This window comes from Phacochoerus africanus, chromosome 3, assembly GCF_016906955.1.
Source record: "Phacochoerus africanus isolate WHEZ1 chromosome 3, ROS_Pafr_v1, whole genome shotgun sequence".
In the NCBI taxonomy this organism is placed as follows: Eukaryota; Metazoa; Chordata; class Mammalia; order Artiodactyla; family Suidae; genus Phacochoerus; species Phacochoerus africanus.
The window spans coordinates 99,578,285-99,605,816 of NC_062546.1; the positions used below are offsets into that span (position 1 = coordinate 99,578,285).

Here is a 27,532-nt window from a genome sequence, read left to right on the forward strand (position 1 = left end):
ACTTTCCCTGAGGATTTAATTCTGAACATTTGTAGAGATGTTTCTAAGGCTCCAACTACAACTGTGGTGTATACTGAACTTCCCTAAGGCAACACTGCCCTAAAGTTAAGATAAAATCAGATGTAATGTTTCATTTATGTATAAGCATAGACCACAGTGTGGGCTTATCTTCTCCAGAGATGCTGAACATAGCTTTCTCTGAGACTCATATGTCTACAGTGGGAGGAACCTGGAGGTGGAACTTGCTGACTTGCAGGAGGCCAGACAGCTCAGGTGGATGGAAAGCCCAGGAGGCTTCTAGAGGGAGGCCCTACCCACAGGCAAATGCCAAAAGGTGGAGAAAGTGACTTTCATAGGCTACATGTTTTCCTCGGTGTTAGGTGGATGCTAATAAAAAGAAAAATGAATTTCTAGGAATTATAAACTCCTACTTTATGTATGGGTGTTATATTCCCTAGAGAAACTTGTGAGGGAGATATATTTTAATTTATATTAAAAAATTTATATTGTAAGAAGAAAAGCACTTCCAGAGATAGCGTTTTATTAGATAAGGTGGTAGGATATATTTCTCTGTTTACTAAAATTTCAAATAGCTGTGAGCAGAAATTTGAGATAAGGCTTATAAGACTTATATGCATAGGATATATTTTTTTCTCCAAAGTAAAAGTAAGAATAATTAACTGGGAGTTCCCATTATGGCTCAGTGGTAACAAAACCGACTAGTATCTATGAAGACTTGGATTTGATCCCTGGCCTCGATCAGTAGGTTAACAATCTGGCATTGCAGTGGTTGTGGTCACAGACGCGGCTGGGATCCCGGGTTGCTGTGGCTGTGGTATAGGCTGGCAGCTGAAGCTCTGATTCAGCTCCTAGCCTGGGATCTTCCTTATGCCACAGGTGTGGCCCTAGGAAGTAAAAAAGAAGAAGAAGAAAATAAATAATTAATTGATGTAGATCTGCCAATCTTTGATACTGCAAATACCATTCTTTTCCATGGGTTACACTTTTAAAGTAAGAGCACTACCAACCACAGTAAAATAAGGACATCCTCACTGAAGGCTAATGCAACGTAGTCATGAAATAACATCCTTACTGTTTTATATATGTACATATTTTGTCTTTTTAGGGATGTACTCGCAGCATATGGACATTCCCTGGCTAGGGGTCCAATCAGAGCGACAGCTGCTGGACTACACTACAGCCAACAGCAACGTGGGATCAGAGCCGAGTCTGCAACCCACACCACACACAGCTCAAGGCAATGCCGGAACCCACTGAGCAAGGCCAGGGATCAAACCTGCATCCTCGTGGATGCTAGTCAGATTTGTTTCCACTGAGCCACAACGGGAATCGTATAATTTTTAAGAAAGTATTAGAAAGTGAATTTTTTAAAACTATTCCATGTCACACCATTTTTTTAAATCCAGAATTAAGTAGAAATATCTGTATTATATAAATAAACAATGGACACATTTATCCTACCTTGATCTTATATCAGGGGATCATATTTTAAAATTATTTGTAGAGAATGTCACTATCTCTAAAAACAAATACTGTTTTAGAGCAGTTGGGCATACGCCAAATTCCTCCAGGTACTATTTATCCAAAATGTATAAGGATTTATAATTCCTCCAAAATCTTTTTTTTTTTTTTCGGTCTTTTTAGGGTCGCAGCCGAGGCATACGAGAGTTCCCAGGTCATACTGGAACACACCACAGCTGCAGCAACCCGGAATCCGAGCCGTGTCTACAAACCTACACTACTGCTCATAGCGATGCCGGATCCCTAACCCACTGAGTGAGGCCAAGGATCGAACCCACGTTCTCATGGATTCTAGTCAGGTTCGTTATCACTGAGCCACAGTGGGAACTCCCAAAATCTACTTTTGCTTTTTTTCACTAGCATCCAGGTCAACCCCAAAGAAAAAATCAATTTCATTAAAGTTGTTCTCCAAGTTTTGACATTTTCCAGTTAATAGGACACAAATTAACAGATATTCAGAACACTTTTGTAAGAGATCAACTATCAATATTGCTTAGGACATAGTAAGAATTTGATTTGTATTTTCTGAAGAAAGATTAATAAATCACAGGTTCCCAGAGTTAAGAGTGCTACCAGGATCATCTTCTTCAATCTTCTGCCGAAGATGGAAATACCATCTCAGTGTTCCTGATAGCTCGCCACGGAGCTTGAGAGTAAAAACGAAATCCTCTATTTCATCATTTAACTGAATAGGAAACATTGAATGTTATGTCTTAATCCACTCACTTCTTCTTTTAAAGTTTTTTACTCAGAGTTATCTCACTGGGAAAGTGTGATCAAGAAAGAAAACCAAACATTGCCATGTGGGCGTTCTCAATGTCAGAGAGAAGGTTGCACAGGAATATAAAATCTCTACGTGTGAGTGCACAATACTGTACAATCACAACTTGTGCAAACAAATGGCATTTCTACAGTACCTGTGTTTGTAGAGGTAAAATGCAAACCCTGATAAAATTAGAGCGAAGAATGGAACCAGGATGGCAGCCGCCACAGAGCCACTGCTGGTGCCGTGATAATGATTTGAAGAATCCTGATCAGAGCTTAAGGGATCTGGAAAAGGAAAGGAATATTTAACTTGCAGTTACCATTCTTCAAGATAAATGTATGATAAGTTTTAGAAATGAATATGACCTCTACGAGAAGCAGAAGGTGTTGCAATTCCATAGGGAACCAACTGATAGTCTTTTCAAAAGAGTTGAAGACACAAGCTGCTTATTCCTCACCTACATTCAACAAACTGCGGGAGTCTCACATTTCCAGTGTGAGAGAGGTGAAGGGACCTGTGCATTCCCACTCTTGCACCTAGTTATAGATACCCACACTTGCATAAAAACGAGCTGAAGGCATCTACGTGGCTGTACATTTGTACAGAGATGGGTAGTATTTGCTGTGTGCTCCCGCCCTAAGACACAGACTCAGCAGAATAGAAGTCACTGAAACCACATACATATCCAGGTGTCTATATAAATGGCATTGCATTCATCACATGTGACTATGTTGATGCAATCTGCTTTTATTTTAGGTCAATTCCAAAATTCATCACAGAGTTTAGAAATACTCAAAGCATAGTGCAACCCAATGTTACAATGCACATTTCTATGAGGATGCAAAAAATGATAAAACATGATTCCTGTCCATTAGAAGGGAAGGCTGATGTAAAGGTCTCAAACATCATGAAGGTAGTATAATCACTGACCCTACAACCATATCTACAGAGTGGTGAATACATGTATGGCATTGAGAGAGCTGCAGACATTAAAAATTCAGATCAGAAAGCATTTATTAACTGATTATTGCCAAGCAATGATGCTTCTTCTTGTAGAATTTACTTATACCATTTTGAAATGTATTTTCCCTAATGGGATGGAATCGCTCAATGCACGTGTGTAATGAATGATGATGGGGTCGCTGGAATATAGCAGCATTGTTAAAAGGAAGCAGACCTGGTTTTAGAAGTCTATTTCCAGAATTTATGGGATGTTAATAGAAAGAGAAGTCTTGTTTCATTTTTTGCAAACCATAAATACAAAGAAACAAATATTTAAATAGCTTTTTAAATAAAAATTCTCAAGTTTCCACATGAAACCTTAAAAATAATATTGTCATTGGCTTCAGTAGATGCAGGGTTATGGTAGTCCCTACCACCTTCAGGTCTCATAGAAACATATTTTATCACAGATGTTGGCTCTTTGTGAATGACCATCTTTCTGCAATCCTCCGTATCAGCCCATGTGAATGAGATTTAAGTTTTCTTTTCCTGGTGTATTCACCAGCTGCCATGCAAGGGGACTGTGCCAGACACTTGTCCTCCTGAATCTCAGTGTCCAGGTGATGGGCACACGAGCAATTAGGCCAACAGGATGCCCCCTCCCTGGGCACTGAGTTTGGAGTGAGTGGTGAGGAGCCTCTGGACATGGTGGAGTTGGTCCCTGAGACTGGGGTGGGGCCAGGCTTCGGGATGACATCAAGCGCTCCCTGGCAGTGGTGCTGCACTGCAGGCCAGTCCAGAGGCAGCATCAGCAGTAACCCAGGGTCTGGGCAGCATGGACCAGCAGGTTACCAAAGCACATTCTCCAGGTGTTTGTAATTCTGTGCATCTCTTTACCTCAATCTAACCATTTGCATTCTGCTTAAATTAACCAGAGCTATTTTTTGTTATCTGCAAACAAGACTGCTCCGGTGGAGACAGAGCAGGGCCACCCACTGGCCTGTTTCTGAGCCTGGCTGCAGCTCAGAGCAGTTCACGGTGACAATGAAACAAAGTCCCACCTCTGAGCTGGCTCATCCCCGCCCCACCACTCCAATGCACAGGGGGCCTGTTAGCTTTTCCCAAGCCCTGGTCAGGACTGGCCTCATCCCAGACCCCTGTTTAGAACAGAGGACCTGGCCGGCAAGCTTCCTCCTTCAACATGTTGGTATATTTTTGGCCAGAATAGATATGAGACTTCCAATTAATAAAATCCTGGAAAATCAACTTACCACAGGAGACCTCACATGATAACACAGGGCAGCATAAAAGAAGATCTCGTGAATTATACTACTGAACCTTCCTCTGAAATTACTATGCTGTCTGGAGCTCCTAGTTAATTTCAATTATTTACCCATGTTTTAATAATTTAAAGGGTAATACATGCACATGATATTAATTAATATGGCATAAGTGGATATAGAAATAATATAAAGATGCTGGAAATAAAGGGTCACTCCTCACCCTTTACACTAGTTTTCCTCTTTATGATTACAGGGGTTTTGGTTTTTGTTTTGGTGTCCTTCCAGCCATGTACTATTAATATATATGATTCTCTTATCTTACTTTCCTAAAATACAGGGATTATATATATATATATATTTTGTATTTTGCTTTTTAAACTCAACCATGTATTTATGAGTTTCTTCCATCTACACATGTGAATCAGATTTAATTTTTTAAGTGTCAGCATTCTGTTAATTGGCTATGGCCAGAATTTAATCAGCTAGTCTCCTGTCGAAGAATGTTTAGGCTATTTCTAGTCTTTTTCTATGATGCTGCCATGAAATCCTTTTTTCAACAGTGATACATCAGCAGGCGTCTAAATCTACAGGATAAATTCGAAGCAGCAGGTCATTGCCTAAGAGAACGTGTAACTTGTAGTGTCGCTAAATCTTACCGTATAGTATCCAAACCTGCTGGTGTTGGTTGGGGCAAGGTGGGGGAGGGGGGCACTTATCATCTAACTGTCCCCTCCCCCTCTTCCTCCTATAGTTACCACTACGGCCAAGATTCTAAGACATGAAACACAGTGTGTACTCATTTTCTCGACTACATTTTTTTCTTAAAAATGGAGAGAGTCATCTTTTCACATGTTATATGCTAGACCATTCAATTTTTTTTTTAAAGAGCATTCTAAGGAAATGTGCATACTATAGAATTCACCCTTATAATGCATACATACAATTCAAGGGTTTTTTAACTATAGAAAATTTGAGATTTTTGGTGCTGCCACCATCACCACATTCTCTTTTGGAACACTGCTGCCTCCCCTAAAAGAAAATGGTACCCCTTAGCAGTTATTCCTCATCCTCCACCCCCCAGCCTCCAGCTTTAGGGAACTACTGACCTACTGTCTGTCTGGAGGCTTTGCCTGTTCCAGATGCTTCGTCTCAGTGCAATCAGACAATATGTGGGATTTGGTGGATGACTTCTCTTACTCAGCATGATGTTTTCAAGACACCATTCCACCATGTGAATGCACCACATTCTGTTGATCTATTCATTCGCTGATGGACATTTGGGTGGTTCCCACATGTGGATAGTTAGGAATGATGTTGGTATAACCATTGATGGACATGTTTGTGTGTAAATGTATGTTTTTAGTTCTGTTGGCTATGCATGTTGGAGTGGAATTGCTAAGTAACTCTATGTTTTAGCTACCTGATGTACCAGGATGTCTTCCACAGAAGCTGTGGTTCCCATCAGCAAATTATGAGTGTTCCAGTTTCTCTACAACTTGAGTCCACTTGTTTCTTGTGTTTATAACCCTAGCCACCCTAGTGGGTGTGACGCAGTTTTGACTTGCATTTCCCTAGTGTTAATGATGTTGAGCATTTTTAATTTGCTTTAGTCATTTGTATGTCTTCAGAGCAACATCTATTCTGTTGCCAATGTTTTACTTAGGTTATTTGCCTATATACTATTCATCCACGAGGGTTTACATGTTCTGGATACAAGTGTCTTATTACACACACGATTTGCACACATTTTCTCCCATTCTGACTGTGTGTGGTGGGAAGAGGCTTCAATTTTAATGGGAAAAACAATTTATTGTTCAGTTACTTACTCAAGTTTTTGCATTAGCCTTGTCTTTCAAACTAACTTGGTTTAGTATCCATTTAATGATAATCACTTTTTTTTCCAGTTTAATCTCCTGACTGGAGACAATTAAGAGGTTGTTCATTTTTATCCATAAAAATAGAGTGTAGCCATAACTCTTAAATGAATGGTTGTTGTTGAAGCATTACTTAAACATAGACTTTTCTAATTAGTTGAATGGGAGACTTGCTTGTGATTGAAATTATTTTGAGAGGCAAATTGTTTTTCCTGACAATAAGCTGATCATCACATGAGAATAAAGATTACTTGTTACAGCAAGCTGTTATTTCATTAAAAAGAAATAGGACAATGCACAGAAAATCTGCATTAGCAGAGTGATGGTTCGGGTCAGGCTCTCTGGGTGAGTAAACAGATTCTACACAGAATCTGGCCCACCTCACTGGGGTGTCCTTAGACAAAATCACTAGAGCGTGTGCCACAGGGAGAAAGGAGGGCAAAAAATGGCTCAGAGCAAGAGAAACCTTTACCCATCATTAGGGTCAGTCTAATGCATTTATTCTATTTTATTATCTCAAAATAACAGAACCCAGTTTAAAGCCTCAGCTGAGCCATTGCTGACATCATTATTTAAGGCTCTTCTATTTAAAAGTTCTCAGTTTGGAAAGGTGGATTTGGAATGTTTTATGATTAATGATCCCTTTTGGTCAAGTTTTCTGATAACATACAGGTTGGTATATATTTCCTCTGGAGTTTCTTAGTATATTGATAAAAGTCTTATGAGTTCATTGGTGACAATCATCAAGAAATATGACACTGGTGTTCCTCTGGAAGGTCGCTCTGGCATCAAATCCTACACAGCAGTGTTCTTCCCTATAAAATTAATAGCTTAGTGGCGTTCTGTAAGTACCAAGTAGCTAATACTGTTGACGAAAAATGTGTCTTCTTGTCCGAGTGAGGAAGGGCTTTCAGGTGAAGAGAGCTTAAAAGCCTCATATTGTCTCAATCTTCACAGCAATAGGGAACTGACATTTTTGGGGGAGGTTTCAGATGAAGAAATAGGCTCAAGAATATTGTAACTCATATGACATGACAAAACTAGCAAGTAGACAAGGAAAGATTCACATCTGGTGATTTTTTTTCATACATTTTTCTTGTCTAATTACTAAGATAAAAATTAAGTACTTGAGAAAGACATCAAGAAGGAAGGAAGATACATTTGTTTTATCTGTCTCTAGAGCACACTCTTTTTCTCATGTCAGTCATATCAATATATAGTCTCTGTTCTTTTAATGAAATAGACTGAATTAAATTGTTTTCCATTTCACATATCATGTTGCATAAAATTACAGACATAAGCAATTCCTTTATGATCGATTGTAAGATATACAAATTATTTCTAATGTCAACTATTAAAAACAGTCCTGCTTTCAACAAACCTGAACATGCAAAAACTAATGGTCACACTTACCTGATTAAAATTTTAGAGACAGAATTGTTGATGAAAGACTACTGTCAAATCATATCTAAAATACACCCACCAGAAATGAACGCCCAGGTGCCTATATCCACTATCTACTCAAAATCATTTTTAAGAAAATTTGACATTCTCTTGGGAGAAATTCTTTGCAAGTGAATCGACTGAAAAGGGATTAATCTCCAAAGTTTATAAACACCTTCTGCAGCTCCATACCAAAAAACAAGCCTATCAAAAAATGGGCAGAAGATCTAAACAGACAGTTCTCCAAAGAAGACATGTGGATGGCCAAGAAACACATGAAAAGATGTTCAACATCACTCATTGTTAGAGAGATGCAAATCAAAACCACTCTGAGGTACCACCTTATACCAGCCAGAATGGCCATCATCCAAAAGTCTACAAACAATAAGTGCTGGAGAGGGTGTGGAGAAAAGGAACACTAGTACACTGTTGGTGGGATTGTAAATTGGTGCAACCACTGTGGAAAGCAGTATGGAGATTCCTCAGAAAACTAAACATAGAAGTACCATTTGATCCAGCAATCCCACTCCTGGGCATCTACCCAGAGAAAACCACAACTCGCAAAGACACAAGTACTCCGATGTTCATTGCAGCACTATTTACAATAGCCAAGACCTGGAAACAACCTAAATGTCCATCGACAGAGGAGTGGATCAAGAAGATGTGGTACATACACACAATGGAATATTACCCAGCCATTAAAAACAACGAAATTCTGGCATTTTTAGCAACATGGATGGACCTAGAAACTATCTGCTAAGTGAAGTCAGCTGTACAATGAGACACCAACATCCAATGCTTTCACTGACATGTGGAATCTGAAAAAAGGATAGACGGAACTTCTTTGCAGAATAGATGCTGACTCACAGATATTGAAAAACTTATGGTCTCCGGAGGAGACAGTTTGGGGGGTGGGGGGATGTGCCTGGGCTGTGGGATGGAAATCCTGTGAAATTGGATTGTTGTGATCATTATATAACTACAGATGTGATAAATTCATTTGAGTAATAAAAAATTAAAAAAAAATTTTGACATTCTCATAACTGAAAATGATCCACCTATCCTTGTTGTCATAATACATGCTTCTGAAGATGAAGATCTTTTCATATTTTTGGGGCCATTTTTAAGTACTTTTATGTACAATTTTCTTACAGTAATGTAGTTTGTTTATTCTGTAATTGAGTGTCATCCTTGCTTTTTTTTCTTCATTTTCAAGTATCTCTTTGTATATTAAGGATGTTAATTCCATGTCTGGCATATTTATTGTATTTTATTCCAGCTGGAATTGTCTATGTTGCTATTCAAGGGAACGTTTTTTACCCAGTCGTAAAATATGAGCGTCTCTCCCATTATTTTTGTTTATGTTTCTTTCAGAGCCATGTCCTTTCCATCACTCTCAGCTTAATCATCCAAAGACCAATCTGATATTTGCTTTGAAAGATAACGTAAGTGCAGTTTACCTTGCCTTTCGAGCTTGAATTTCCCAAAGTCCTTCCCATGTATGTCACCTTGAAAAGTAAATCCTGCTCTTTCAAATCCAGATGATACCTGACATGGGTAAAAAGGAAGAAAACATGCAGAACAAGGACTAACAACAGCCTCCTCCTTTATCACAATAGAAATATTATTTCTCCTACTTAGATAGCAAAGGTTAATTTTTAAAAACATTGTCATTTCTTTTTCTTTTTCTTTTTCTTTTTTTTCTTTTGGTCTTTTTAGGGCTGCACATATGGCATATGGAGGTTCCCAGGCTAGGGGTCGAGTCGGAACTGCAGGTGCCAGCCTACACCATAGCCACAGCAACTCCAGGTCTGAGCCTCGTCTGCAACCTACACCACAGCTCACAGCAACACCAGATTCTTAACCCACTGAGCAAGGCCAGGGATTGAACCTGCATCCTCATGGATACTAGTTGGGTTCATTATCCTAAGCCACATGGGAACTCCATTAATAAAAAAAAATTGTCATTTGAGTGACCTATTTACAGTTAAAAATGGAAAAATATAGACATGAATTTCAACAAACAGAATATAAATTATTTCTCATTTTTATCTCAAAAATAATAGCAACTTGGACAACACATTTCACAGGTTAAGTGTCCTTTGTAAAGGGAGACACAGGAATGAATCACCTCAGAACCTACACAATGTCACAAGCACTGTCTCTTGAAAGTCATGTAAGGCTGTTTACCCCAAATTAGGTATTGAGTTAGAACATGAATTGCAAAGAAGAATCTGAAGGGGGAGCTTTCATCTCCCTTTATCTGGAGAGCCCTGCTTTAGAGCTTTCAGGGCGAGTCCCAGGGACTGGGGAAGACTTCGGCACCACTCTGATGGGGTTTGGAGCTAAGCTCTCCTCATGTCTCTGGCAGGACAGCCTGTTGGCTCCTGGCCAATTTCTTCCTGATTTTCAGAGACCAGTGTCTCGTGTCATAGAATGAGGGGTTGACATGGCTGGGCTGTTAAAAGGAGGGCCTGTGATTTTTCCAGGGACAAACACAACCCAATCCTCTGGAGAGAAAACCCGCTGGCACCCCCACCTCTGCACAGACGTGATGTGCAGCCCTCATGGGCAGTACTCACATAACCGTCCAGTCCCCAGTTGTCATTTTCAAAGTTGCTGACAAAAATATCCACTGGGCCTTTAATCTGAAAGGCCTTCAGGATTAAGTGGGCCTCCTCCTTCTTGTAAACACCTGGGAAGGGAGCCGTGGGTTACTCTTACGTGGTGGTAACACAGGCGTGTGAGTCATTTGAATTGCAACATGGTGCAGAGATGAGAAAGGTCTTAAATTACAGCATTAATATTTTTATAGTGACACTTTTGCTTCAATACTTCTTTTTCCCTTAAAATCACTTCTCATGAAAGACTCTGTCTTTCTTGAATAGGTATAATCTGCTTCACTAATTTCAACATCTGTATCCCACAGAAAGAGTAAAAGTGATGTGCATTCAGTTATATTAATTTTTTAATCCAGCATTTTTATTCATATGTTTCTCACTTCTGAGGACAGGCAGATGTAGAAAAAAAAAGATCATAATCAGGGGATTAATCTACTATGATGAAGTAAATAAGCTGCAAAGACAAATCATACAGCACAGAGAATAAAGCCAGTATATTATAACAAGTTTAAATGAAGGATCATCCATAAAAACTTTGAATCACTAGAAAAATAATGTCTGTGATCAAGAAAGCTGCATTGAAAACACATGTGGAGAGGTTGTACGAAATCATAAAATTTCAGTTTGGAAAACGTATTTCTAAATCAGTATAAAAAAGAGAAAGACCATGACATCAACCCCGAATATGGCTTCTTATACTGTGTGTTCCACCTGTTCAGATGGTGAACACAGCGTGAAGATGTCCATGCATTGCCTGCGAGACGTTGGGTGTGACGTGATGAGCCATTGCCACCTGCCAGCTCCTTCTGAGATCCCTGCTTAGTGATATCCCCCAGGGGCCCTGGGGTGTGACAGTGTGATGGGGGGTGGTTTATAGCTTCATCTTGTTCCCCACCCAGAGGAGGAAATAAATAAATACATAAGTAGACATGCAGATATTAAACAAACAACCATGAACCCAAATGTCTCCTGCGCAAAGAAGACGGGTTCCAGGGAAAACCACACTGTTGGATTCAATGAAGATGGAAGTTAATTCCAAGTCCCATTGAAGAGCAAACCTCTACCATCTGGGGAGGAGGCTCCACTGGCCAGGCCCACAGGATGGAAGGGGACCCGCTGACCAGAAGGACACCCTAAGACCTGTTCCCACCATAGCAGCCCTGTGTCTTTGGTATCTGGTTTCACCTCTAAAACTCTGAATCCCACTCTGCAAATTCTGTCAGGATAAAATACATATTTATGAGGTTTTGTGATGAGTAAATAACGGCACTACAGAACATGGGTGTCCATAAATGTTCACTTCCCTTCTTCCCCACCCTCCTCCCTGATCAAGAGGCACATGACCCAGCTGGGACAGCTCCTGATCCACCACTTTCCCCAAACTAAACCAAACCAAACCAGAGGTTTCCCTACACTGATCCACTAAGATCAGCTGCATCAACATCACACTGGAGCATTTACTTTGGAAAAAAAAATCCAAAATCCATGAAGAGAAATATCATCCAAAGAGCCTCAGAAATTGAATGTTTTACAAAGTCTTAGTTTACCTTGACACAGGCCTAGATTAGAGAAGCTGGTCTAACTCATTTATACGTTCACAAGGTCATGGTCCAAAGCAATTTCTGGACCCCTAGACCATGAATTCATAAATAGGTACCTGTTAAAAATTTATGCATATGAATTATTTTTCTTTTCCTAAATCCATAGTACCTGCACCATTTTAAAATGTTTTCCCATCCAAGGAAGCAGGAAAGTGAGATGTGAGGCGTAGGGAAGGATCTTGGCCTGTATCATACTTTCTAGAGATGAATCGTGTGTTTGTCTAGAGACCAGTGAGAGTGTGGGTACCTCGTGGGGGCCCCTGGGTGTTCAGAACCAGGGCTGGCGCTTGTGGGTAACTCAGAGTCTGACCCCTTTAGGAGTTAGTCTATAAAAAGGACACATAGTTGTAATAAGTGAGATTAATTATAAGAAACAAAAAACACTAGATTCAGCCATACAAGTGATTCTGGCTGAGAGTGTAGCCTCAAGATTCCTTTAAAAAAAAAAAAAAAAAAAAGCTGCACCAGTAGTATGTGGAAGTTCCTGGGACAGGAATCAAACCCACACCACAGCAGCAACCAGAGCCACAGCAGTGACAATGCTCGATCCTTAACCTGCTGCCACCAGGGAACTCCTCTAACAGCTGGATGCTGATTGCAGAGCTCAAATCTTACCTCTGCTGATTCCACTTCAGAAGGCACTTAATTTTCCTGGTGTCTCTCTTTTTTTAACCATTAAAAACATGTGTCCAATAAGAATATTTACATCACAAGACTGATGTAAGAACTAAAAGGACAATATATATAAAGCACTTGAAATAGTGTGTGGCATATTATGCATCAAAGCTATTGTTTTATTAATGGAGATACGTCAATAAACACTCACCAGGAGCAAATGAGTTAAAGAAAAAGTGAGATTGTCAAAAGAATGAATTTTGGAGACATGAATATCTGGACATAAATCTCACAGCTTTTATTATTCCTTCTTTCCTTCCTCTCTCTCTTTTTTTCTTTCTTTTTTTGCTTTTTAGGGCCCCACCTGCAGCATATGAAAGTTCCTAGACTAGGGGTGAATCAGAGCTGTAGTTGCTGGCCTACGCCATAGCCACAGCAATGTAGATCTGAACCGTATCTGTGACCTACACCACAGCCCATTGCAATGCTGGATCCTTAACCCACTGAACGAAGCCAGGGATCAAACCTGCATTCTCATGGTTCCTCGTCAGGTTTGTTAGCCACTAAACCATGATGGGAGCTCCCTAAATCTTATATCTTTGACTTAATATGTAAAGTGTATAATCTTACACAAATTAGTTCACTTTTCTGTACTGGTCTTGTGATCTTTAAAATGAGAAAAGAAAACCAGCCTATGGTGGTTACTGACATGAGCCAGTGAAGTGTAGCAGGTGCAAAGCCAAGGTAACTTAATAAGCACTTAATGTGTGAACCTCCCCCTCTGCAATAAGGTGAAGGGTCCACTTCTCGCATCCCCAAGTAGTGAACCCCTCAGGGCCTACCTGTCAACTTCAGCTCCCCCTGGGAGGCTTCAACGAAGGTCGCATTCACCTTGCTGCTTGTTGCGTTGAACCAGTCAACAGTTAGGGTGGCGGGCTGTCTTTTCCCTAAATATTCATAATATCCCTTCCACACTGAATGGATGAAAAACACATCTGAAGGAACTGTGGGGGAAAAACAGGACTGTGAGCACACACAGAACCATTACATTTAGTTGTTTTACCACACAGAAGGCATAATGTTCAGTAAGGCATCACAAAGGGGACAGTGGTGAAGACAGAGATGGCCTCTCTGGGTGTCCCTTCATAGCAGGTGCAAACGTCAGATGACCTGCGCAGGGGGTGACTGTGAGATGCAGATACACATCTGACACTCGGCTGGAGAAACTGCAGATGCCCACGCACACCTGTTTCTCCAGACCTGCCAAGGCCGGGTGTGCAGTGATCTGGGGCGCCGACACTGGGCAGATTTGGTCGTGCTTCACAAATATGTTAAACTGACCTGCAAAGTCACTGCTGAGAGTTCCCTGAATCTCCCAGTCTGCTTACTTTGGAAAGACTTAGGAGGCTCAGAAGAGCTGACACTTATCATCTGCTAGGACTCTCCTGTCCTCACAAAGCCTGCATTTCCAAGCACCACTTTGACTGCACAGACCCAGTTAAGAAGACAAAGATGTTTTATTTCCCCAGGTCCTTATTTTATAAGTAGGCCCAATCTCTTCTGTCATCTATGCTCTTCTACTTTAATCTCCTTATGAAAAATGGTGCTGTATTGGTAAAAAAAAGTTAGATTAAATGATGTCAAACAGCATCTTTTAAGGTCAGAAGTATAAAAGGCCAAAAGGCTTCTTAAAACATTACAGGTCATCTGGGATAGGGATTCTTGCAAAGATTATTGAGATAGACTCTCTTTTCGCTGGACACAAAAAAAATTAAACATTTTTCACATGTCTGCTAATATGTTTAAAATCCTGCTCTTTTACAATATTGATATAAAATTTTACAGAGTAATTGATGTAAATCTACATCAAGGATTCCACTAAGTTTCTCTTTGCTTTTTGTCTCACGATGTGTATATACTGTTTAAGCAGACAAGACCCACACTGAGTAGAACTGGTCAAACAGATTGTGTGACTTCCCCGGCAGAAATACACATCTCCTAAACAGGATTTTTAGCAAATCCCCTTAGAGCAGCGAATGATAAGGACCATGAACAGGGTGCCCGTTTATGCTTCTCTTTTCTTCCAGTTGGAAAACCCTAGAAAACCTCTCCTAGCAGCAGAAGAGCTGAAGAACAGAAAGGCATCCCTCACCATGGCTCTGGGCGGGCCCATCTCCCTAACAATAATCATTTTCAAACTTAAGTTTAAGTTTGAAATGGAGATACCGACACAGGACCTGACACAGCTGCCTGCTGATAACTGATGTTGAACAGGACCACGCCCAGCATCAGCATCACCGAAGCCCACTTCAATCAACAAGCCCCAAATGGCTTCATTCTCCTTTTCCAAAATAAATAGCCTTTAGAGTGATGTCAAGATCATTTTCCCTAATTAGAAAGCATTCACTCAAGAAGCCGTGGGTGCACCTGTGCTGGCCGGACCCTGAGGTTACCCCTGCTGGGGTGTCAGGGTGGGTCCTGCCTGGCCAGGCAGAGGGAGGCAACATCAGGGTCTGCCAAGTGGCTGGTTTGTGTTCAGCCATTACCAGGGGGAATGTGGAAGATGATCTTTTGGGTAACCCTGTCCATTGGCCTGTTGCTGGTAGTTTGCAGTATAATATAAGTGCCCAACGCTGAGGGGCACTAGACTGGGCAGCTTTACGAAGAGCCCTGTGCAGTTAGCGGTTCCCTTCAGAGAGGATGGGATAGGGGACATGGAGGGCAGTATCTGTGGATTCAAAGGGAGCATGCAGACATGGCACTGTCTACAACGAAAATAAGCAAACAAAACCAGAACAGACACACCATCACCACCACAGACTGAGTTTCCTTCCACTGAAGTAAGTGTTGCCTGGATAGAGCAATGATTTGTAACATTTACAGAGAATAGTCCAGAAAGATTTTTTTTTAAAGGTAGATCGGTGTATTCCTAGTGTACACTGGATGAATTTTTTTTTTTTTTGTCTTTTGTCTTTTTAGGGCTGCACTGGCTGCACGTGGAGGTTCCCAGGCCAGGAGTCTAATCCGAGCTACAGCTGCCAGCCTACGCCAGAGCCACAGCAATGCCAGATCCAAGCCACGTCTGTGACCTACACCACAGCTCATGGCAACACCAGATCCTTAACCCACTGAGCGAGGCCAGGGGTCGAACCTGCAACCTCATGGTTCCTAGCCTGATTCGTTTCTACTGTGCCACGACAGGAACTCCTGGATGAATCCTTTTAAACATGTTGAAATACTTTCCCTCATCTAAGAATTAAATGCATAACAACACTGCGACTGAACAATAGCATTTCAAATTCTCTTCCCACGTTGGATTTTAGAACAGAGCTTTATGTCTAAGAAACCAGTGTTAAAACCTGAATAAGGAAGACATTAGGAAAGGGACCTTATATATTTATAAATGTTTTCTGTTTCCGTTAAATTTTTTTTAAAGTTTGACTTAAATTCTAATTGGAGGATGCACTGAATAGTTTAAATATTCTCTAAATGTATAACGCAGATATAATATGCCATGTGATTTGGAAGAATGAACATCTTCATCAGGAAATAAAACTGTGCCTTGCCCATTTGCTATATTGTGAATTAAGCAAGGTACCACACACAACTAAAAGCCATAATTAACATTTTAGGAGGGAGAGGATGCTTGATTTATGGAGGTACTTGGGGGAAAATGGAGCCCCGCATTTGAACGGCTCAAATTAACAGTTTATGCTGTTGTAAAGTGTCCTTTACTTTAGTTTCCTCATTTAAAGGAAAAAATCACAACCCTCTTTATAAGGCTCTCCGTTATACCACATTCTGGTTCAATATTTGATGTCCATTTCTGCCTGCAAAATGCCTAAGGCACCTCTTAATAAAACAGCATGTGATAACGACAAAGGTTTTCCTTTGAAGTAAAGTATTGTTATTCCATTAACAAACCACTGTTAAGAGAGAAAGAGAAATCTGCGTAGGCTTGGTGTTTTAAATAATTGAAACATTAACTTGTTCCTGGACTAATGGAATCAGAAATTTGCATGTTAAAATCCGTTTCACTGCACAGAGTATAGTAGAGAACAAATCACTTTATTTGATTTAAATCTATAACTGTTCTGGTATACAAACCTGGAGTTTTAGTAACTGTTTCATTAACTTCTCTCACTCCTTTACCTACAAGTAAAAAGACAAATTATCACTTTCAAAAAACATTTATTTTTGAATAAGCTTGAAAAAATGTCAAATCGAAGCAATGTTCCTTTCTCCAGATTTCTTGAATGTACAAAATAGGAATATCTTATACAAATCCATTTTAAACCCCTATGTTCACAGCAGAATATCCTCGGCTTTTGTGGGAGAGCTGAGTTTAATAGTGGAAATCAATTTGGATCTAACGTGCATTTCCATTTAAGGTGTTACAACAGAGAGCCTTGTAAACGAGGGTTTTATACCCGTTTTCTCACTCCTCTTTGGGATATACTGCCCCCAACTGAAAGGTAATATGCAGTATCACTAAGACTTCATAGTCTCTCTCAATTTCCAAGTCCCCATCCCAATCAGTGAACTCACAAATTAATACTGAATAGCATCAAATTGTTTCCCTTGCAGACCCTAATTTGGTCTATCAACTTAGATTTAACTCATCATCTCAGCTTTTATAGTTTTGTATCAAACTACAAATGCTCACTTTTTTAAAGTGTGTGTTCTATTTCTGAGAGAGAGGGGCAAGGGAAAAGCCTAAATGCCTTAATTCCTAATGTGAGAACTAGAAACCAGGCTCCAGGAAACGAAGGCTGCAGTCACAGATTTTATCACACTCTTTAATTTCTGTTTATGTGGTGTAGTGCTCCCTGCTTATCTAAGTGAGGTTTGGTAGAGAACCTGAAAGGTTAGCTGCCATCAAATCTGACTCCATTACTACTCTTATTTGCTAATACACAGATCTGTGGGTCATTAGTGCATCATTTCATGTTAATTGCTTTTGTAATTTTAAAAGTAGAACCAATGTCAAGAACACATAAACTTATATTCCACCATCAAATAGCTTGTGGTCTTAAAAAATACGAGTTTGTTTTATATATTCACCAATGTTTGGTGATATTTGCCCATTTTCATTAAAATACACATTTTCCAAAAACACACTGTATATAATTTTCTTTTTAACTCATACTGTGTTTCTCTTTAGCTTAAAATAATTTGCAAATAATGAAATCTGTGTATCTTCTCAGCCTGGGCTGCCACTGCACCCAACACTGACTACACACATGTTCACACACACAGCTCACACACATTAAGCACGATTTTGTTGGGGTGAAGGACGTTACTTCCAAGATGCTGTCACCTATGGATTTTAAACCCGGACCCTAGTCTGATGGCCAGCTGACCCTTGACCCTGCTCCGTGGGGCCCACTTGTCTTCTCACCAGTGACTTACTTTTACAGACAGGTGACTTCCCCGTCCACTTCATATCTGCTTTACACGTCCTGTGCTCAGATCCGCCCGCAAGGAAGAATCCCGGATGGCAGGTGTACACTAAGGTGTAGCCAAAGGTGGGTAGGTCAATGGCTCTCACATCTGCGTGGGCTGGCGTTTCCGGCTGTCGGCAGGCATGCGCTGAAATGGTACTTAGTCCATTAGGAAACATGGAAGTTTGTTCATTGTAGCCTTGGTGTATGTGTCTAAGGGATATAGCAAAACTTGGGAAATGGCTATCAAGTTACTTTACTATTTACAACTATGAATGTAGGAGATTTAAATATGTTAGTCTGCAGCTTTCAGCACAAGGAAGCCTGGGTGCTTGCCAGCTCTCTTTCTCTCCTCCCTTCCTTCCCTTCCCCTCTCCTTCTCTCTACCATCTATCATCTGTCTGTCTGTCTGTCTATCTAATCTCCTTTACATATATGTGTGTAATTAATTATGTGAAGAAATGTAGAATATAAATCAGCTTTAAAATAAAGAGATCACTTCTGACATACTGTTAAGACAAGGAAGATTTATATTTCCTTAAAACACCAGTCCTATAAACTAAACATGTACAGACTGATGTTTATTTTTAAATATGGTTTGATTTTTGTCGGATGGAAACTAGAAAATTCACTGTTCTGTTAAATGAATAATTAATTTTGGTCAAAATTTGATGTGTATTTGAAAAATCAATTGAAATGTAGATTTTAATTTCCTTTAAAATATAATCTAGGATTAAATAAGCTTGTAATGCTTAGATCTCAAATGACATCTTATTCTTTACAAAGTCCACATGTATGTCTCAAAAAAATGACTTGTCAGATTACTATTAAACAAGTTTCCATTATTAAAATCATGAATACCATCATTTTAAGTATCATAGTATTTTGCACTTCAGACCACTTCCAAAGCAATGAAGACTGATATTAGCAAGTTCCACACGCAGACGCACACATATGTGGCACGTATGCGTAACCCTCTAGATAATGTCTACGTATGTAATGAGTAGAGATGAAATAAACCTACAGCCAATGATACTGATATACAAATGTACAAAAAAATCACACTTTAAATACTATTAAATTACCTTTCATGACTTTGTACTGTCTGTGCCTAGTCTAGTAAGAATTAGATCCTATGTGGCAGTAAATTGGTAAAGGATAAAAAATTGACTTACTAATCTTTCATACAACACTTCTCCCAATTCTCATGATAAAGTCGCAAAAATAAAACTTGATCCTAAGTGACTGTCTGAGTGATCGATACATATAGACTCCGGAAAGACCCCTGCTCATGTCCATGTCTCCTGATCCAGTCATGGCTTTGCTACAGAGGTGAGCACAGTGGGAGAATGGCAGCACCACAGGCTTCCTGTCCCCCCCGCAGATGCTGCTCTCACGCTGGGCACTAATCTGGGATTCGGGGCATCTTCTCAGACTTGAGGGCTTCAGCATCACCACGAGGCCTGGAAGCTCCAGCCTGGGTCCCTCCTCCCTCTCACCCTCCCTGGCCTCCAGGCCCTGGGATTCGGGGCTTGATAATTTACAGGAAGCCACACCCCAAGTAACACTGATGCTGCTGGTTCTGGGGACTCAAGCTTCGAGAAATGAGAATTAAAAACAACCCCACAGACAAAGCTAGATGGCCCCTCTTTCTGTCCCAGCCGCCGGAGAGGGGCAGAGTGCAACTCACGGAGGCACTCGGTCTGGGTGCCGCTCCAGGTTAGGTTCGCCAGGCAAGTCCGCGTCGTCGAACCTTGGACGTGGTAGCCTTTCCTGCACCGGAAAAACACCATGCTCCCCACCTGGAGAGGAGACCCGACACCTGTGTCAGGGCAGAACCAGCCATGCTGGAATGCACTCCTGGGTCGGAGCTTGCCAGTGAGTTTTCACCTTCATGTCCTTAGTGTTTGAATCAGTGTGGACATCTAGCTCAGGTTAAGGCCTCATGCAAGAGGCGGGTTGCTGCACAGCACGTAAGAACTTTGATACGGTGAACTGTGATTACTTAAGACACAGTTCTTTGGGTAATGAAAGTATGCTTTTCCTTTTCATTTTGGCCTTACTCCCTTTATTTTATAATATTTTTTTCCACTACTCCTATTTTAAGCAATTGGTGTTGATGAGCAAATTACTTTAGTGCTTCTGGGACCTGGCTAACTCCCGCTCTGTCAGAGAATCCTTTGAAACTCAATCTGTCCTTCTGGAGCTTCATGAACTGTTTGTTGGCCCCCGAACGCCTGAAGCAAACCTTTGACCTTCCACCAGCCTTTGACCATGCTGACCCCCACTTGACTATCAATACTTTGCTGAATGCCACTTCCTCTGGACATTCTTCCCTCATCTTCTAAGAACACACCACACGCCGCCTCCATGCACTTCCCCAGCATCAGATATGCATGGAGTCCCCTCTATGAGGTACATAGAGTTGTCCCTGTTTTGATAGTTAAAAGGAAATGTGGAAATTCTCTCTGGATGAAGTTTATTTGGGCAAGTATAACATGAATCAGATACAGTACATAAAAACATACATCTATGTTTAAGTATCCATTGCATTTTAACTTAGGGAAAACATGCTAAAGTAAAACTGGAATACCTCATATCCTCTTGAGCTATTCTGTATTCCAAAGTGTGGCGTTCCAGGATCTGGGCAGCTATTGTGAGCAGGATCTGAAATTCACAATTTTAAAGAGAGAGAAAGAGCCAGATATGGTTATTATAGGAATTCCGACACTTTTGATAAATGGTCTTACAAAATTCAGAAAATTGTGTTTTGATAAATGTGCAAGATGTTTTGTACGATAGTTAAAAATTAAATTGCTATTTTCATCATTTTCCAGACATCTTTTTTAGATATTAATCTTTAGTGTTTATCAGATGCTCAACTGCTCTGCATATTATTTTCTACATCAGAATAATCACATTCTTTTCCATTCTCTGGTTTATTTTTTTTTTCCTACTGACATGCTATATTGGTTGGTTAATGATATACTGTCTTCAATAATTATCTATCATGATCTTTTATTTTTTAAGGATTTAAGCACCATCTCCTTTGGTCATCTGTTACATTATTCCAAATTCCTTCAGTTAGTTTTCCTCAAGATTTCAAGATGAGGAACATACTTAATGCTTCAAAACTGAAGCACAGAGTAGACCAGCAGTGATATTTTTCCAAAAAAATGTAGGACCTCAGCAATCACTGAGCACTGCTACTTTGCTAATGGTTGATCTCCCGCTGCTAGAGGGAAAACAAAATAGATAAAGTTAGGCTTTCAAGGGAAACCAACCTATCACAGGGAAGCAAAAAAATTTTTTTAGTTTTTCAGAAATAGTTACAGGAAAGCAATAGTTTAAATCAAATGAAAGTAAACATTAATTAGAAAAATCAATGCTTCAATGAAACTATATCTAACACTGTATTTTAAGTAGATGTCATTTAATTTCTTAGAAAGCCACCAAGGATACACATCCTGCATTGTTTACTACTGTCTGCAGAGCCAGCTCAGTAAAGCTGGGGGCGGGGCACAACAAGAAGCCAGCCACCAGTCTGAGTCTGAGGGAGGCGGCATGGAGAAAACTGCTCTGAACAGAGAATGAAGGATTTTGGATCCTGTACCACTGCCAGAGCGACTGTGGACAGTATCATTTCTACCTGAACCCTTTCTATGAGATGGAGACTTAATCTGAAAATGAGGAGTTGGGTCAGACAGAAAGTCCCTTCTGACTTGTGAGTTTCACTTTTGTGTTCCAAGGTCAAAGGGCGTGAGTGTCCACTATGGTATTTCTACCACGGCTACCAGTGCAGAGGGTTGGTGGGGACCAACCGGGCGAGGGGAGATGAGCATGGAAGGGGCACAGTAAAGCCCTGGTGGGGTGTCTTTCTGGGGCCAGCCATTTCCAGGATGGCAATGATGGCATCTTCATCAGAGTGATCTTTCCCCAAAGGATGCAGGTGTCAGTGGAGGAAGACAGGACATCAGGTCAAGGGAGCATGGGCCAGGAGCTATTTTTGCCCAGTTTGCATTATTTAACTGTGGTTTCCCAGCAGTGTAGCTGATGGGCTCTTACACAGAACATCACCCAGGAGAATGTTAGCTGTGTGCCTGCTGGTGAGCCAACAGCAGAAGCCCCATCCCAGATGCCCAGAGAGAGGGCATCTTGGCACATTACCAATGCAGGTGGGCTGGATGCCGCTCCATGTGCCGTCAGCTTGGCAGGTCCTTCGTGATGATCCCACTAGGAGGAAGGGAGATCTACACTGGAAGAAGACTTCAGACTTATAGGTGAAGCTTCTGCCACTGAGCCGCCCCTCAGCAGGGGTGCCTGGGTCTCCACAGAACACAGCTATTGAAAACAACCAAGAGGCCCCTCAATATTCAGTCCCTGGATTAGGTTAACCTATTACACCTGTTTACCAGGTGCTGTTAAATCTTTAGGTATCCCAATTAAACTGCTAATGATGAAGACAACATGTTACTGCCCCCCCACCCCCCCACCAGCAGAGTCTCAAATTGGAGTTTCTGCCTATTGCAATACAGCCATAAACTGCGCAGGGCTCACCCGAGGGTGCATGCTGGGGGAGGGTCTGCAAAGGGGACCTGGAGGACTTACGCAGGCACTGGGGGGCCTCTCCTTTCCACACCCCACGCCCTTCACAGGAGAGGATGGCGGGGTGTGACAGCTGGAAGCCGTCCACACAGCTGTAGCTGATGCTGGCGCCCCAGCGGAAGTCTGTTCCTTCCACCTTCCCGTTTGGAACCGGAGGAGGCTGGCTGCACATGACAGCTGTTTCCAGGGAACAAAGGGAATTAGACCTTGTAGAGTTCCCACCACAGCCATGATGCCCCAATGACTCACATTTTAATTATCCTGCCTCACAAATGACATCCACAAAGGGCTGGATTTTTTAATAGAAAAATTCTGGAGGAGGACAGTAAGTCAAAATAATAAAAGTCTTTTTTAATATTTCTTCATTAATTTAGATCAAGTACATAAAAGCAAAGCTCAGTCAAAACATATCACACCGTAAAAGAAAGTGGTATTAAACATGACATTCTTAATATGTTCCAGATCAAGAGAGAAAGAAAGACTGTTACTCAATTTACGTCTCTTTATGATGGTTCCAGGGACAAAGCAAATCAGCACATAGTCCTAGGACATGAGTACAAACTTTGAGTTTGCATATGCAGATGGAAAAATTTCTCTTGCTAACTGTATTTTTTTTCTTTATGGAAGGATAGCATGTAGGAAGTTCACATTGTGGCTCAGTGGTAACAAACCCAACTAGTGTCCATGAAGATGCAGGCTTGATCCCTAGACTCACTCAGTGGGTTAAGGATCCAGTGTTGCCATGAGTTGTGGCACAGGGTGCAGATGTGGCTCAGATCCTACATTGCTGTGGCTATAGGATCTGCACAGGGCAGCAGCTGCGGCTCCAACTTGACCCCTAGCCTGGGAACTTCCATATGCTGTGAGTATGGTCCTATAAAGCAAAATAAATAAATAAATAAATAAATTAATTAATTAATTAATTAAAAAAATAGCATATAATTTCCAAAAGACAGTCTGCTGATCCACTTGGTGAAGAATGAAAAGCCAGAAGCTTCTGTGAGACACCACTGGGCAGTATTTTATGACAGTCTTGGATATAGAGTCAGAATGTGGTTCCAAGAAGAACCCCTGGCTGATGCTGCCCTCAAATGCCCCCTTTGCCCCTCTCAGCATTTGACTAAAATGCACTGTCTCGAGACCTTCCCTGAAGACCCAGCTGTTCCCTGGGTTTTTCTGGTGGAGGAGGCTTGCCAATCAATGACAGCTCAGGCAGTAGAAGGCAGCAGGAGACAAGACTCACACATGCGCTCCCACCTGCACTTGCTCAGGTGTGCCCACATATTCTGGCATGAGAAACCTGCAGTCACAGAACCACATACCCAAGCAGAGGGTGGAACTGGGCCCTTCTCTTGCCCATCAACCTTGTGTCCATCTATCCCTTCACTGTGCAACTATTTCTGGAGAATCCATAAAGTTGGGAAAAAGTACTTCTAGACAGAAGGGATGTCAAGTGACAAGGCCCCCAGGTGAGAACAGTGTTGAGTGACAAGGCCCTCAGAGGAGGAAGACAGCCAGGGGGCAAAAAGTTCAGGAGAAGAGAGAGGGTCTGCAAGGGCCTGGGTGGCCATGGAATTATCTTGAAGCCACTGGACACTGAAAAGAGGGACAGAGGTCTACAGAAACACATATGAAGCCCCAGAGAGCAGACATGCTCTGGAGAGTGTCATCAGCTCATGGCTAGAACATGCCAACACGACTGTGTGGGTTATAGTCAACAACTATGCAGTACCTGCTGCATAACAGCACAGCAGTAATCACTGCAATCGGAAAGAGGGATGGAAGAAAGTGAGACCCTCACACTCTGCTGGGAGAACAGGGTGCTCCAAGACCCATCCATGCCAGGAAGGGGAAGCAGCACCCTCAGGTGCCCAGGTCTCACCTGAACCTCCCCACAAGCTCTGTCTACACAGACCCACTGAAGACAGCACCTTCCTCCTCAAGGCTGCTGCTCAGCTCCCAACTCACAGTTTTTATGTCTCCCTCTCTCCCTCTGTCTATAAAGAGGAAGGTACCACTTTTTATATCCATCACTGCCAGCTTCAAAGTCTCCCCTCTTCCTCCCCCGGGCCAGCTGGTTAGGGAGCCACAGGCTCTGTCGCTCTCCTTGGTGCTGAAGTGTTGGAGCCACAGGAACCCAGCCCTTGCATAGTGCGCCCAGTGCCCCCACTCAGGAATGTCCACTGGACATACCATAAACCTTCCCAGGCCATCTCCATACTGTGCAGCATCAGAAGCATACAAAACACTGAGAGTCTCTATGTCTTCTGATGCTTAGCTTCTCTCTCTAACCTGACTCCAAATTCCTGTAACCATAGCTTCCATCATATCTGCCACTAGACTGGACACAGCTGGGGAAACATGTTCCCCAGGAGCCAGCAGAGCCCTGGGGCTCACAGCACAGACTGTGGAGGGAGCCTGACTGTGTCTGAACCCTGATGTCTCCACGTCCTGATCTGTAGTCCTGAGCCATTTACCGAAATTCTCTGTGAGTCAGTCTCCCATCTGTGAAACTGAGACTAAAGTAGTAAGCAAATGAAGTGATTACATATTTGTGAATGAGTTTACAAGAATGCCTAGCATGCAGTAGGTCTACACAAATGCTTGTGAAATGAAATCCAACATAATCCAATAAAGACTTTCTATACGTGTGGGAAAACCAAAATGAGGCAGGACACCAACCTTTGCAGGTAGGTTTGCTGTGATTCCATGTACTGTCTTTAGTACAGCGGATCGTGGGGGATGTGACAGGCTCCATGAGGTAGCCAGGGTTACACTGGTAGCTAACAGTCTTATTGAAAGTGAAATCTGTTCCAAACTGAATGCCATTCGCCAGAGTACCTGGATCTCCACAGCTTATAACTAATAAGCAGAAAACAAAAAAGAATCAGAGAACATATTATTATCACGAAATAACTTATTCCTGATTTCTATTCAAGTTACTCTCCTTAAGCTGCTTTTCAGAGTGATTAAGCTGTGAATTATTACAGCCATGCCTCTGTTTGACAATTTTACTGGATGGCTGTAAGGAGGCTGCATGTTTGGAATTGAATACTTCCAGTCTGATGGTGGTTGGCTATGCAGATGACAGCTGACCTCCTTGTCCCGTACATAATTAGGCATGGTGAGGGGTCATACCACAAAGCCAAGGACGGAGACATGAGATCAGAGAACCACCTGTCCTATTTCCCTTCAGGCTAAATGGTCAACAGAGAGAACAAATGTTGACTTTTCTGGACCTCCATTTTACAATATCTACCCCAACTGGTCATGCAAATCATTTTCAACCATAGAAACAAGAAAGTGAAGAAAAATCAAAAGTGCCTAATAAATGATCATTGAAACTTATGTAAGATATGATGTAATCCTTTTTTCTCTATGGAAAAAAAAAATCAACACAACGCTTTATAAAATCAATTTGCTTTTCTCAGTGTGGTGGATGTCACAGCCCTGCACTGGATTCTGGCATAATGCTGGCCACTCACTGGTACAGTCGGGGGCTGTGCCCGTCCAGGTGCCATTGGCTGTGCAGTGGCGTGTTGTCAGCCCCGAGGTCCTGTAGCCCTCCCAGCAGGCGTAGACCACGGAGCTGGAGAAAAGCACACCATCGCTGCTGACGATCATGCCATTGGTGGGCGTCCCTGGGTTCCCACAGGACACGGCTGGGGGGCAAAAGCATGACACAGAGATTCCATTACCAAATGACCAACCCAGAGGTCAAAGGCCATCAGGGTAACAGACTGCATATTCATTTAAAAAATCATAGGACATACATAGTGGGAAATGTTTCAAATATATTTCACTTTATGACTCACACAGGTCTTTAATTGATGAGTTACAAATGTGCAAGTTACATTTTCAAATGATTTTTTCAAAATAGATCAAAAGATGAGTTAAAGCCCTGAAAATTCAAATCCTTGATACTTTGAAATTTAATATGATTATAACAAAAAAGAAAGTTATTAGGATATTTTCAAGGACCTACATGATATTAACAACTCAGAAATGTCTTCATGCAATAACTGAATTTTAAAAAATCTTAGCAAACAGGTCCTATTTTACATCTCCAGGATAATTCGTTTTAAAAAGTAAGGGATGCCTGAGGAATATGACTGACTGCACTTAAACTGCTCTGTAAAGTGCTCTCCTCTATGTTCTCAAGTCTAAGGGTGACTGTGCTAATCGGCTTTGGAATGGCTGCCCTTTCCAGCTCTCCAGATGACTGTAATGCCATGTACAGGCAGTGAGACCAAGCTAATGGGGGGCAGGGTAACAGATCTGTCTTGTGTGCTCCGTAGTCAGCAGCAAGGAAACTCAGCAGCCGCTGGGTGTATATAAGGTTTGTTGCCTGCTTTAGTTGAACTTACTCACCATAAAGATGGTTATTTCCCCCCATAGCACCCTCCAACAATAATACACAACAGGCAGACATACAAAGAATGCAAATTTTAATAACAGGAATGTATCAGGAGTCCTCTTCTGAGAATGGCAAAAATATCTGACAGTATCTTGCCCATTTAGTTGTTACACTTTCAAATCTAGCCTTGACAAAGACACACTCTTCTTTAAAATATGGAAGAAAACAAATTGCAAAAATAAAAGCCACTGAAAAAAAAAAGCCACTATAATTGAGCTTTAGAAATCCCTTATCATATTATGTTAAAAAAATGCACATATGCTCAGGTTGGACTAGATCTTGTTTCCTTTTTTTTTTTAAGGGCCGCACTCACAGCATTCAGAAGTTCCTAGGGTAGGGGTCCTATAGAAGCTCAGCTGCTGGCCTACACCACAGCCAC

General features: G+C 41.4%; 1 protein-coding gene across 1 annotated transcript in view; it reads right to left on the reverse strand.

Annotated features, from left to right (window-relative positions):
* CSMD1 (CUB and Sushi multiple domains 1) overlaps nt 1–27,532 on the reverse strand; it is a 1,865,356-nt gene that overhangs the window by 749 nt on the left and 1,837,075 nt on the right. The window contains exons 58-69 of the mRNA XM_047772241.1: nt 26,222–26,398; nt 25,419–25,598; nt 22,740–22,913; nt 22,299–22,472; nt 20,725–20,798; nt 19,822–19,933; nt 18,100–18,279; nt 16,795–16,839; nt 13,530–13,691; nt 10,433–10,545; nt 9,311–9,398; nt 2,460–2,592 (exon numbers count right to left, since the gene is read on the reverse strand). Coding sequence (XP_047628197.1) covers nt 2,460–2,592; nt 9,311–9,398; nt 10,433–10,545; nt 13,530–13,691; nt 16,795–16,839; nt 18,100–18,279; nt 19,822–19,933; nt 20,725–20,798; nt 22,299–22,472; nt 22,740–22,913; nt 25,419–25,598; nt 26,222–26,398 — 1,612 coding nt within the window. The remainder of the gene's footprint in view (nt 1–2,459; nt 2,593–9,310; nt 9,399–10,432; nt 10,546–13,529; nt 13,692–16,794; nt 16,840–18,099; nt 18,280–19,821; nt 19,934–20,724; nt 20,799–22,298; nt 22,473–22,739; nt 22,914–25,418; nt 25,599–26,221; nt 26,399–27,532) is intronic.